General features: G+C 36.5%; 1 protein-coding gene across 1 annotated transcript; it reads right to left on the bottom strand.

Annotated features, from left to right (window-relative positions):
• Window positions 1-984: 984 nt before the first annotated feature.
• Window positions 985-8,784, bottom strand: Smp_046810 (putative m-phase inducer phosphatase(cdc25); the record flags this gene model as incomplete). Its single annotated transcript, XM_018796022.1, has 8 exons — window positions 985-2,091; window positions 3,768-4,104; window positions 4,192-4,309; window positions 5,278-5,906; window positions 7,658-8,380; window positions 8,420-8,561; window positions 8,598-8,640; window positions 8,679-8,784. 8 exons carry the CDS (start codon window positions 8,782-8,784, stop codon window positions 1,502-1,504), a joined length of 2,688 nt encoding a protein of 895 aa, XP_018650276.1. The 3' UTR covers window positions 985-1,501.
• Between the last annotated feature and the right edge of the window lie 5,380 nt (window positions 8,785-14,164).

Raw genomic sequence — 14,164 nt, 5'->3', positions numbered from 1 at the left:
ACGGAATGCTGTGGTACACCTAAAGAGAGAAGAGGCATTACGGATTGATGCACAATAAAACATTATTACATAAATTCGCATACTAATGAATTATAAAAGACAACTTAATTTAGTCATTTAAATACAAACTACTGCCTATCCCATTATACTAAAAAATTAACATATATAATAATGCTTACAAAGAAATTCTGAAAATATGAACAAATTGTAGGTGAATAATAAACAAGATGCAATCAGTTATATCTTATAAAATAATTACCACTATTTACTTTCACATGAATATTGGTACGAAGGGGCACCAGATACATACGCGCAACACAAATCGAATGAGATTTGTGTGAGGGCTGTGATACTGCTTCACTTACGGGAAGTGGTCATTCAATATATGCGTTTATATGTTATTATGCAAATTCAAAAATAACCATTTGTAGATAATTATGCAGATTTGAGAATGAATAAACAAAATCCACTTCAATATATTAAACCATACAGTCTTAAATCATATTTATATGGGTCTGAATCAAATGTACTATATATATATATATATTCACTAATCTGTATTTTCCCCTCGAATCGTATCTCCAGAGCCAAAACTTTTGTATTACCACCGATACTGCTACTACCACCTCTACTATTAAGAGATTTGTCCTGACAACTACATCTCTGTGCTAATGGGGTATGGCAACTTGAACCGATGTATGTACGTACAAGTTCTATGTTACAATTGACTGACTTTATAGTTGATCATTTATGTTTTTAAATAGGGTTCAACCAACTAGCACTGGTATTTAAAACTCGTCTAACGAATTTTATGAATTACAATGACACATTTATAGTGAAATTAATAAAGTACCAGGTTTATATTTGCACTAATTGATCTTCGCCAAATTTCTTTACCAAAAGCATAATTTCATCGACTGCCTGAAAAGATGGGTTAGGTGTTAAAACGAACCAGCTCAAGTTTTATCATTTTCCAAAAACATAATAACATAAATTAAATGTAAACAGATGTATATATATACATTCGTACGTCATTGCGAAAAGAAGAGACATAACAAAAATACAAAGTAAAATAAATAACACACCAGTGAACATAAGCTGAGACGAATAACGAGGAAAAAACAATAACCGAGAGGGCCTTGGACGGTAATAATGTCACAAAGCATAAATGATTAGCACAGAGAACTGTTTTTTAGAAAAAACCATTATCGAAATGCTGAGACCTAGTGAAAGTAAGCAGAACTATTTAAACCAAACAAAACAAAAACTATACATAACAAAAAATAGGAGAGAATTGTGAATACCAGGTTGTAAATGAATGGGTAGTTAAGAGGAAATTGTTTCGAAATGTAATTTTATTGTTCGACTAAAATCAACTGAATATACATGTATGTACACACAAACTATACACCTATGTACAGAATGAATACAGATTGATTTGTAAATAAGGATTATAACAACATAGATTCGTTGAAATGAAAACAAGTAATGTATCATACACTTATTCACTACATGTAGAAAGACTATGGTATGACAAATGTTCTTTTTGTGGAGAGGATTGAACTTGATGGATTTGATTTGAAGTAGTGGATGGTGTTGGCGCCAGAATACTATTAACGGTATTATCAACGGACAATAAATCAGTGTTAGAATTTGTTCGGACTCTTCTTATTGAGGGTGTATTTTGTGAATAACTATTGCCACCACAAAATGGATTAAAAACTTTTGGGCGAATTAACTGATGACGAATATCCAATGAATTAGTGGTAAGTGAACGCTTAAGACAACGTACAGGTGGTTTTCCTTCAAGTGGTTGAATACTTTGAGGTGAATGATGATATTTTATTCGATCTAAAGCGCGAGCAACCTCAGAACAGTTATTATTGGTACTACCCAATGTTGCTGCTATTACACGACGGCCGACTCTTACAACAACTTCTGCCAAGCCAAGAGGACTGTCGACTACACTTGATGACACTTGGTCACAACCTTCAACACTAGGAGAAGCAGGCATAGCATTTTTGGGTTCTTCATTCACATTATGAGAAGGACAGGAGTGGTGACTCTGAGATTTGCTACATAGTTCAGGACCTGATAACATAAAAAACAGCTACCATGAAAAATTTATTCTGAACTGAAATATGTTTTTATAGTTAGTTGGGTTCATAAGCTATTTATACAAAGTGAACGCCAAGAGGGAATCAAAGAAAGGGATTCAAACTCAGTTATCAAATTTATTTTGAAGGAGGAAAATATAAGACGTTCCCGAGTGTGGTAAGTAGACCTGTATTTCACCAAGTTAATACACAAAAGAGATTAAATTAAACTACCAGTTTACTCTGAAAACACAGATAGTTTTGCGAATATTGTGAAGAATATGAGCTTAAATGCTTTATTATTCATGAGTGAGCAGTAATTACTACTCTTTTAAATAACTCGGAATTGGTAACAAAGGTTTTGTCGAACTTAGGAAGTGAACACAGAGCTCAAGCAATGACACTTATGTGTGTAGTTTTAGCCATTATATTTTGAACATTGGAAGTGAGACATGGTATGAAGTGATATGTTAGATTCGACGCCCTCAGTTACTTGATGAGGATTACAGGATCATTTGGTAACGACAAGTAACGAGCACTTTATACCACCATACCCAAAAGCAACCATCAATATAAATTTGTCCTCGTTACGTGAGTTTGCTGCTTTTGGTGTTACCGTTCTCCAACCGACCTGCCTGGCAGGGTAGGACCTGAAGAAACCTCAAGCGCTCCAGCCAATATAACTCGATTGGGTCATCACGGTCGGCAAGCCTGACCACCACGTCAAGGTAGCAGCTACGGTCAGGATATTTTTAAGATGTCAATGAGATAGATTGCAATTAACAGTCAGTTAGTTTCATATGGTTTTAATCTTTTTGACACCGGTTGATGGGATTGGAAACAATGGTGAGTCAAGAGGAAACTATAGCCACCATCGTTTAACTGTAAATTTAATGTTTCAACAAATTATTTTCAGATTTTACAGTTACATATCCAAATTGATAAACCGAAAACGGTCAGGTTCAAGGTAAACACATCGTTGTTTGTAAAATGAAATCAAATTGGTTATTTTGGAAATGACAACCATTCAGTTTAAACGCCGAATGAAATTGTGAGATCAATAATCAAAACTAGTAATAGGTAAACTGTTTCTTTTACATAATACGGGGCTTACAGAAAGTTGAAATATGCATTTAGTTTGTAGTTCTAAATACAAATTAGGAGTGGAAGGTTTGATAAATATCTAGGGTCGACTTAGATATAAGGACGCAAAAAGTTATCTAACTACGACGTTATAATAACGCGATACTTACAACGAATTTGCTGCCTATTACATCTAGCTAATGTGTAAAGTAAGCTTGACAGCATAAAGTATAACCTTACACATCATTTGAACTAGTCATAGTCACTTTTGCATGAAAGATTAGCAAAAGTCGAAGTAGAATTCGACGCTTGAGATCGGATTAGCGTTTCAAATGGAGGAAAGCAAGAGCAAAAACAAAAGTTGACAATCAAATTAGTAGGAAAATCTGAGCAATATGGTAAACTTAAACAGTCGGTCCCTGTCTATACAACCATGGTCTGAAATCAGGTCACAGTAACTTTATGAATAGATAAGTACAGGTGTTTGAAAAGCTAAGTCTTAAGGATGCTTCATACGCGATGGCAGTAGCCTACACTACCACACACATTACAAATAATGACAACCACAGTTATAATAAAAATACCTACCAGAAGGTGAGTAGTTTTCTTTGTTTTCATAATTTACAAGATCAGAAATGGAATTATCCTCATGCATACACAAGTCATGATTGGATCGAAATTGGTATGTTGGTGGTTTATGTGTTGTTAACATGCCATGTACACCAACCTTTAGATTTAACGGAAGTTGACAATAACTATCAACCTCGGAAACGGGTATTTGGGACTTATCAACTTCAGTTTGTTGAGGTTTTATGCATGCCATACAGGCTGAACTGACACGACGAGTAAGACGTTTATACAAACGTAAGTGATTCCGGTAATCCCGGTGGAACATTTTAACGTATTCTTGCGGAGTACATAAATGCTGGATAAAAAAGAAAATACAGATGGTTTTATTATCTCGAACGATTTTTTATACCAAAAGAAACACCAATAATGGCAGTCAACTTACCGGGAATTTTCGGTAAAATGCAGAATATCCACCTTTCATTATATAAATTTCCGGAAAATAAAGAAATGGATAACGATGGTAATTCGAAACACGATCGACGCTTCGAAGAAATGCAGCCCTTTAGTGAGAAAGGATGAGGATTTAATTATTATCAGAAGAGAAACTGGATATAAAAATCTTCACATCACTTTATGCGAAGTTGCTTCAAGTAATTAAACTATTTTGGGAGACTGGATGTTACATGTTAGTTAATCTAGCTTTTCCATTCAAGAGGAAATTAATACCTCAATGTGTATCCCGTAGATGACTCACAAAATCAAACCACGGTTTGAAGTTTAGATGTTTAGAGGAGTGTGAGGTGTTAGGTTTATACTCCTTGAAATATGGGGACATACAAGGGACTTTATAATGACCTGCAATATCGTAAACACCGTTGTACATTGTCTGAAGTTTTAGTCTTAACCTTAAAGAAAATACCCGCAGGTAAGAAGTTTAACACGCATGGTGTGTTGTATGCATGATTTACATTTCTTAAGAGTAGCAAAGCTTTGAGATTCTCTACCGAGGTAGTCGAAGTAACTTCCTTGAAGTTCTCAAGGATATTATTTTAAGTCGATTTATAGGAGCTTTTATATTTCTGCCAATGCCGTATATTAGGGTCCAAACAGGTAGGTATAAGTTAATTGTTCGTAAGTTGATATAAAAACTTTCATTGTGTTTAAAATCACTTGAACCATTCAGGAATCTTAAGTGGTGCAGACACAAAGCGATTCTGAATTGTTTGTAGAACTAACAAATGTCAAATTAGTGCTAGCCTTAATGTAGGGTTATTAAAGAAAATTGTGACCAACTGCCGTGATGCTACTGGGAAAATCACTGAAATAATGAATTCGGGAAAAACTTTCCAGTGAAAATTTAGCAGCTGTCTATCTTAACACAGAAATGCGTTGTAGGTAAATTTCGTGAGCCACAAATCCAAACTACAGAAAATTTAGTACCCCTAATTTTAACCGTAAGATGTTTGGAATTTCAAAATGTGGTGTATACAAATGTCAATCATTTGTAAAATATCGTTATCTAACTTACAATGCTGGAGCTCGTTGAGAAGAAAACTCGCAATGAAATATCACAACAAACGGAGGATCTTGATTGCTTGATTCGCTAATATTTGATAACCCACTGCTAACATAACTAAGATCTGGTTCTGATTTCGGGCTGTCATTGTGAATATTCTTTTCTAAAATAACTTCATCGTTAGCATATGCAAGATCCGAATCAGAAATCTCCGAAGTTGTATTTTCAGGAAATTCATCTTCATCTTCATCATCAGATATTAATTCGCAAGGTGCGGAAAGTGGCTCCCGCTGTGTAGTAGCTAATCTTCGTGCTAGATCTTCTCCAAGGAATCGTGGGGGTCCAGATGTACCAGGAGGTCTTTGCGCAGGGACACGGTTAAATATCTCTTGAACTAGATCACAGTGAGTGAAAATGTTAATTGCTCCTTTAATGTGCCCTCCCTCATATTCGTAAGGGAAACGACAATCAACAATGACATAATTGATATTACGCTTGGAGCCAGATATCAGATCAGAGACCGTATCTGTGGAAACGCAATGTAGGCCGGAACCAGTTCTATCTACTACAGGTAACGCACGTACCCGTCTGCCATCACTGCACAAGCTGTGATTGCTCAGAGAGCCAATACAACGTGCAATCTACAGAAAGTGTAAACAAAATGTCAGATGAGGAAAGATCAAGAGATGTAATAACCTATTTAACTAGACTAATTATCATTCATAAATCTTGCATGTGAAGTTAAGACATTAGATCAACCAAATTTCATTGCATGAGATTAAATGCAACCTGGTTTTGTATGGTTAAGTTAACTATTTCACTCGTTAAGGTAATGGAAAAGGTTATACTCGCTTTCATTTAGTGTCACGATGAAAAAAGAACACTTCATTGAAGGAGTTAGATTTTACTATGGAGTTTAACAGTCCTGATATATTTAAAGGTATAACTAGAAACGAGATACTTATATATACTAAGTGATCCAAATGGCTCTGGACGGAATAGAAGAAACTTTCGCTTAACGAGCTTACGCAACTAGTAACAGTAGATCACCGATACCGCCAGTTTGGATCCTAGGTAATATTTAGTGATAAAAGAGAAAACATACTAGTAGATTATAGCGAGGTAATACTCTTAGTCCGTTCAATGTCAAGTCCTCGCATAAAGGACTCCTGGGATGTCGCTTGAACTAGCTCAACCAGCAACGAATTCCAACAAACATTAGTTCTTTTATTGACGACTGAACCCAGTACTTTAAGAGACTGTGAAATTCCATAATGGATTAGAGATATTTTCGGTAGTATAATTAGGAGGTGCTTCGTCTTTATGGGGATGAGCGAAGTATATAGCAATTCAAGTTACACCTTTTTAAACCACATTTTTGATGAAAATGATTACTTTGTTAGCGACTAACTCGTCCACTCTAATATTTTATGATAACACAAGTAACACATTATCGTGGATAACATTGTATTATAATCCAACAAAGATATCTTAGATGAGTGATCAAAACTATATAAATCGAGACGATGTCTACTAAAACCTCAATGAGAATTAGTCAAAATGACGATGCTTTAAATCACTATATTAATGGATAAACGGTTATACGGATTTTCAAGCTACTGTTAAGTAGTAGCTAAAAACTACAGCCTACTAGAGATCTAAAGCTGTCGGAAGTTATTTGAACAATTCACGAAACTTTTTTTAACATGAATATTTAGATTTAGAGGATTTTACACCTGACGTTTACAAATGAGAAGCAAATTGTATAGAGCACCAAAAAATAAACAAAAAGCAATACTCCAGTCTAACCTGCTAAGTCGAAATACTTTAGATCTTTTTGACCATAACCACATATAGGAGGACCTTATTGTACGCCATACCTGGTTTTTATTTACCTTTTGGGACAGATTGTCTAACGATCATTTATAGTTGAGTTTAAGACTAGTTTCCCCTCGATACTTTATTGTTAGAAGAGACTCGAAATATAAAGAAACCATTTAATTACCACTATCAAGTAACCTGGAAATAACATCAGTGACCAAACTGAATCAAGACAGTGCAAATAAATTTGAATCCAAGACTAAATACTATGGCTAACAAGTTACACCGGCATCTACCGAGCTATCAAAGTCTACTTAGTGGGAAAAACGGTCAAATTTGTTCGGAATGTATATAAAGTAGGACTTGTTACAGTGCAACAAATTAGTGACAAAGTGCTTTTAAAAAAAGTGCCTGTGATTGTTTTTCACGCAAAGAAATTTAAGAACGACAACCATAAGGTCGACATACAAGACTAAATGACGTATAATAACACCGAAATGACCGTCTATCGTGAAACAACCCAGTATGACACAATTCTAGATACTTGAATCTGTATTAAAAATTGACGTACCGCATCGTACGAAACGGAATGCATTTCGGAAAGACATCTTGAAATTCTAGGTTTATTGGAGTTTTCATCGTTGAATACTTCTACAGGAGAACTTGGACAATGTTTGTATGAATAGGAAGATGGCATTGGAGTCGAATGATGACGCAGGAGTTCAAAAAATGGTTTCGGACCACCATTCGGATTAGAAAATAAAGATCCAATATTATCATGTTCCGAATTTTCAGTTAACTCCTCTGTCGGTATCGTAGAGTTACAATCAATTTCTCTTGGTGATTCTATGCGCTGCTTTTTAGGTATAGGATGAAGCAAAGAACTTGAACATTCCATTCTTTTTTCAAAACTCGGACTTTTAGTTGACGTTAAAAAGCTGACTAAATGATCTCTAGGAGGTGAGGCTTCTGAGGTGCTTCCTGAACCCGATTCACCTACAGGCGGAAGGGAATAGCGTCTCAAATTACACGGATTATTATCATGGACTATCGCAGCAGGACATGAATTTGTATCTGTATTTGCGATTCCTACCAAGGAAGTCTCTCTCTCTCGGGAAATACCAGAAATACGTGGCCATTGTTGTCGGATATGTCTTTTGGCTAACCAGCCTCTGCTAGAACAAGAATGAGCTCTCCGGAGTGTGATGTCACCAGGAGCCGTTGATTCGGTAGTTTCATAAACACTTCGGATTAGTGAAATTGGAGGGTCATGATCCGCGTTGATTTCAAAGAACTGGAATTTCTTTATGATAAACTTAAAATGTTTACTTACGCGTTCACAAATGGATGATGCAGGAGCGGAATGAGTTGTAGCACCACTATAATAACCGGAGGAGCAACTGTTGGAGCTTTCGCGAACAAAAAACTCGGGCGCTTCCGACCAAACGGATGTTGTGGGTGGCTCTTGGTTCGCACTAATGCAACATATAAATAGAAATTATTGGACAAACCTTTCGTCTATGTCTGGAGGTATTATTTCTGATATCTGATGAACTGTTATCGAATAAATTACAACTTTTAACACTGCTTACGTTTTGGTGCTGTTTTCGTCTTGGATACCTCAAGAAAGTTAGCTTTCGACAAAATTTTTGATAGACGGGTAACTGGAGTGTCACTCGAAAGGTCACCCATGTTCATAAATTCAGTATTTTTGGCAATCCCGAAATTAGGAATACGTACCACGCGAAGTTTTCAAAAACTCGAATATCGTAAGCCCGCCCTCAATCTAGATGCTTTATACATTTTATTCAACCAATTGTAGAAGTTAAAAAAACAACCTTGAGATTTACCAGCTGATAATGGCTGGCCAATCATATCACAGAATGTGCGTCTAAATTTCAAATTGTTTTGCGGCTTCTGCGCTGTTGTTGATTTAATACACTATTTTTCTTAATCCTTGATAAAAACAATTTTAGATATTACAGAGAATAAATCTTTTGTTCTAACAATTGGCAGTCGAAAATACCAGTTCTTGAATTTTTAAAATCGTTTGACTGATATAAGTACCGTGGAGAAATCGTGGAGAAAATTTTCGCAATTTACCCTAGGCTAAGAAAAATATGAACAATTAGGTGTACAGTGATTTCAATTCACAACAACTTCTATCAGTGGTTTTCCCCGGAATTTCCTTAAGTCAGCCTTCATTTCTTGTTTCTGTATACGTTGTAGCTTGCGTGATCGGATTACTACTTTTTTTTAGAAAGGGAATCATACATTTCACCTTTCATAGACTTTTTAAAGGTAAATGGGAGCTTTTTTAGCAAGTGTTCTGGATAGAATGTTAATCAATTTAATGGTAACGAACTAGTTATCCATTTGATCAGATAACCTCACATCGATTTATTTTCTACGACGAATTTGAGTACACATAACGGTCTTAATATGTAGTCCTCTAGACTTTTTGCCCCATGTTTTCCGGTTTTATCAACAAATATCCTGGTGTACCATCTGAATTAGTTTCTAAGTTTTGAACTGGATGAAGAACTAGACACAAGTACAACGTCCACAAATGTCGTCTGCTCACTATGATCTTCGATCGGGACGATATACTTTAGGCCCTCAGGACCTTAGACACGTAAAAGTCAACAGGATCGAATGACTCATGTCCTAAAATCTTGAGACTAATTATAAAATATATTGCTGCCCATAGACTACGATATCGATATGTCACTTGGCCAAGGTGAGTTAGCAACGGACTGAAGGGATGCAAATTTCACTCCAATGCATAAAATAGGATCAAGACAACTTCTACCCAACTAAAGACCTATCAGCCTCACCAGATTTGTTGTTAAAATACTGGAATGAATCATCAAAAGGATCATGATGACATTCGTGGAAATCAACGACTTGCTTAACAGCGAACAACATGACTTCAGCAAATTTTTTCTTGTGCACAACAATTCTCCCTATAGCAAGAGAGAAATAGATAGAAGCTCTAGATAATGTAAAATCAGTGAATGTTGTCTACATAGACTTCAGAAAAGCGTTTGATAAGGTGCCGAAAAATTAGACTACTCTTGAAGCTGGAAAATCTAATCATTACCAGACTCCTCCTAAAATGGCTTGGGGATTTCCTGGTAGGTCGTGGACAGAAAGTGAGAATAAATTCCAAATGCTTCTCTTGGAAGTCAGTACTTAGTGAAGTACCATAAGACTCTGTCCTAGGTCCTTTACTTTTTATACTCTATGTAAATGAACTCCCGAGTATAGTTTAGTCCCCAATGCTACTATACACTGATAATGCAAAATGTCTGGCAAGAAATAACAGGAGACGCAGATGCATACGCACTTTGGGTGGACTTTAATATTGTGATTATATAATCTAAAGAGCGGCTGATGTCTATCAATGCGGTAAAAAGTGTCTACATGCATTTTGGGAATACAAAGGTAAACAAGTACAGCATATGGGAAGTGTCTGTACCCGTGGTCCGGTATGAGAAGGGTCTTGGGGTGACGGCGAGTCATGATCTTAAAACCACAGCTCACTGCCATGAGGTTGCAGCTAAGGGGTTTAGAACTCTATGGGTTTTAAGACAGACATTCATCAGGTCAGATACTACTACTTCTACCACAGTATACACAACCTTAGTGAGAACTAAGCTTGAGAACTGCATTCAGGCTGCAAGTCTCTGTTAAAAAGGTGACTCGGACATCCTGGAAAAAGTACAAAGGGCAGCTGACTGCGATTCCAGAGCTGTGAGGCTCACCATATAAAGAGCGGCTTGAAAATCTAGGCCCCTTTACTCTGTTCCACCGCAGATTAAGAGGTGATCTGATTTCGATGCATAGAATACTAATAAATGACTGCGGACCTAATACATCCTCTCTTTTTCCTCCTATCAAATCGGGACAACTTGGAGGATACAGCAAGCTAGTAGAAAGGCAAAGAATGAACAGAACACTAGTGGCATACAGGTCTTCACACCGAGTCATCAATTCTTGCAACCTCTTGCTCGAAGCAGTAGTGTCAGCATCTTCAATTGATTCATCCAAGGGAAGACTAGACACTTACGGAATCACGCTAGAAAAGGAGTTACATAGGTTGTAGACCTTCTGTCCTTACTACACGGATCTGAATCTGAGTCTGAACCTTCTGCTGCAGGTTATGTAATATATTGATTGATCTTGTAATGAAGAACACTAGATTTTGTGGGATCGACAACGAAAGCTGTTTACTATATTTTTACGGAGCTAGAAGCTGAATGTTTTGGGCAGATTGAAAATTTGTGAAGCAATGTCGCATTCTTTTGTAGAATCGAAGAAACATTGTTAATTACCGTCAATAGTTTTTCTTCAGGGATTTACTATTTTGTTTACATTGACATTCAGCCTTTAATTTTGGAATTTTTGGTAGACGTACACCAGGGTTTTAAGTTGTGCTAAAATGTACTACAGGGTTGCCCATATAATTTGGTTACGTAAAGTAACTTTTAAAAAGAAGAAGGCCTACTTAAGCCACGCCTAAAGTCTATTTAGTTACCACTTTTGGCTTCCGAAAATATTTCATTTATGTTTATGAAAACAAAAATTTATATTAACTCATCTTTTTCAAAATAAGAACGCAAACAGCACTTTGGTAAGAGAAAGAAAAGGAAACACTACAGTTTAATCCCAACCTATTATAATATCATTGTTCTTGATTTGATTCTCTGCGCTTAGGGTTTCCACGGATGTCTCAACACGCTCTTTAGAGTGCTAAGCAATCTCTTTGAAAGGATTACTCCCGAATAATTCGTTATTTTTATTGCACCAAGCTACTCGGTCGTTTTTGATAGATCTGAATAGCTAACACTATGACAGTATTTCAACTTCAATTTCATGTGAATTCAACACCGTGGCTAACAGTACACTTTAAAGTATTTGTTAAATAAATCTGAGGCTATGTTACATCTGTAAAAACCATCCTAACTAATATGAGTAGTAACGACTTTGATCAAATCAACCAATATTTTCAGGCCAGGCCTTGTCGAGGTTTTTCAGCTGAAGGTTTATATTGTTAGTAAGTGTTAACAATGAAAAAAATGACTTTTTACCAACTCACTAGGCTTAAACAAGAACCAGGGATTTTATTTGGAAATGGAGTGCTTCAACGCGCCCTCATTTATCTCAACTCTGCTTTCTGAAGGAGGCTCCTTTTGAAAAATCTTGGGATGATATCATAACTTATCCCACTTATCTTCTTTCAGGGTACTGTGTGCAACATGCTGACCGTTGCTGCTACCTTGATGTGATAGTCGAGCTTGCCTATCGTAGTGAGCCAATCGAGCTATACTGACTGGAGCAATCATTCCTCAAGGTCCTCCCATGCCAGACAGGTCGGTTGAATTGAAGCGAACCCAAGGTCCGAGAGCGAAGTCCTACTTTTAACCGTACAGACATGTGACGGTAGTAAGGTATTTTCCTCAGACAACCAGTATAACAGCGATGCTACCTTCCCACAGGGAAGGGTGAGGTTAGAAAACGTCGACCCTAAAAATGCACATCTCACCTTATCCCAGGGACTTCCGTCTCCGGTAGTAAGGTCCCAACAAGTACGTAGCTAACACAAAAATTACTCACAAAAAGGTCGTGTGTGACTAACCTCAAGCAGTTGTCCCTTGGGCACTGCGGTCACGCTCTCAGGTCACTAAGACCACCTCTAACCCAATTTCCTTTTCAGGTATTTCTGGAAGAACCCTTCCGCAGTGTGGGAAACCGGAAAGTGATAACCATCCCCATACTTCTAACAGCGCTCCAGAGATTTTAGACCCAAAAATCCTCAGTGTAGATTCTCCATTCTTACCTCTATTATTAATTTACGTACGCTTATATTCTTTTACCCTCTACTGATAGCTACACGACATCTAGGCGTAAAAGTAATGACTTTTAAATGTTACAAAATATCAGCCTAAATTCTCTGTCCGTTCACTGTCTGTTAATAAATGACAAGGAGTTCGAGTTTCAGTTCGAGTCTCAGTGAGCCATTTACAAACTTTCCGTCATAATATTTATATTTTCCTGGTAACGCTGGTAAAAATAATTAGGAACACGTGACATCTTATTAAGAAATCCTAATATCTAACCTTTGGAAACCAGTGTCAAAGATATTTTTAGTGGTTTTAGTTCGCTTCAAAAAGACTCTTTCAGCACGATAAGTACATTAACGCTACCAAAGAGCTGCGGGAAATCTTCTCTTCACTTCTCCATTAGCCTGGTAAGTTAGGCAAGCATCAAGTCTTCTACTGATCTACATGCCATACATTTTGGAATGCTAGAATATTTTTATAGCTGATTTTCAATGATCTACAACTCTAATGCTCCATGTACAGCTAGGAAATCGCTTGTTGCTATTAACCTCCTCGAACTGTTAAGTTACATCTGTGGTTAACCGTAACATTTCATCATTCGAACCAAAATGTTTTGGATTTGTTACGTTCTGCGAACAACCAGTGCTGCCACTTAAAAGCACTAGCTACAGTACTCATAGACCATGCTAAATGCCTCTAATTGAGTGAATAATCTGACATGTAGTTCTTACACAATCACAAATGTCTGCTCTATAAAGCATTCATTAAGTAATGGGCTAAGGATCTACTACACACGTTTGACGAAATCTCTTCATTTCTCTATGGGATTAAATTTTCATTCCTTTTATTGACACTAAAAGGTAGTGTAAATTAAACTTATCGTTCTATCCAAGTAGCATTCGCCTTTGGAATTGATTTATGTAAATCAAACTGTCTGATAAATTAGATTCTTAATTAAACTCAAATACAGACGTAATTCCAGGAAAATACGTTGATAATTAATTAGTTTGGGGTCTATTAAGGTTCTACCCAATCTAGATTAAGACTGAATGTTATTCTTGTGAAATAAGAACACCATTAATTTTGATGAAGCCCTACCTCAGTAAAAAAAAATTGGAAAACGCCACAAATGAGTCACTACAACACAACGTATCATTATTACACTACACATTCGATCTGCTCGTTCTTGTCTGCTTGGTTTAAAAATTACCAATAAAACGGGCCCTTCAAAT

Source organism: Schistosoma mansoni, chromosome 2 (assembly GCF_000237925.1).
Source record: "Schistosoma mansoni strain Puerto Rico chromosome 2, complete genome".
Classification (NCBI taxonomy): Eukaryota; Metazoa; Platyhelminthes; class Trematoda; order Strigeidida; family Schistosomatidae; genus Schistosoma; species Schistosoma mansoni.
The sequence above is the reverse complement of the archived record's forward strand: the minus strand, read 5'-3'. Positions and strand labels throughout refer to the sequence as shown.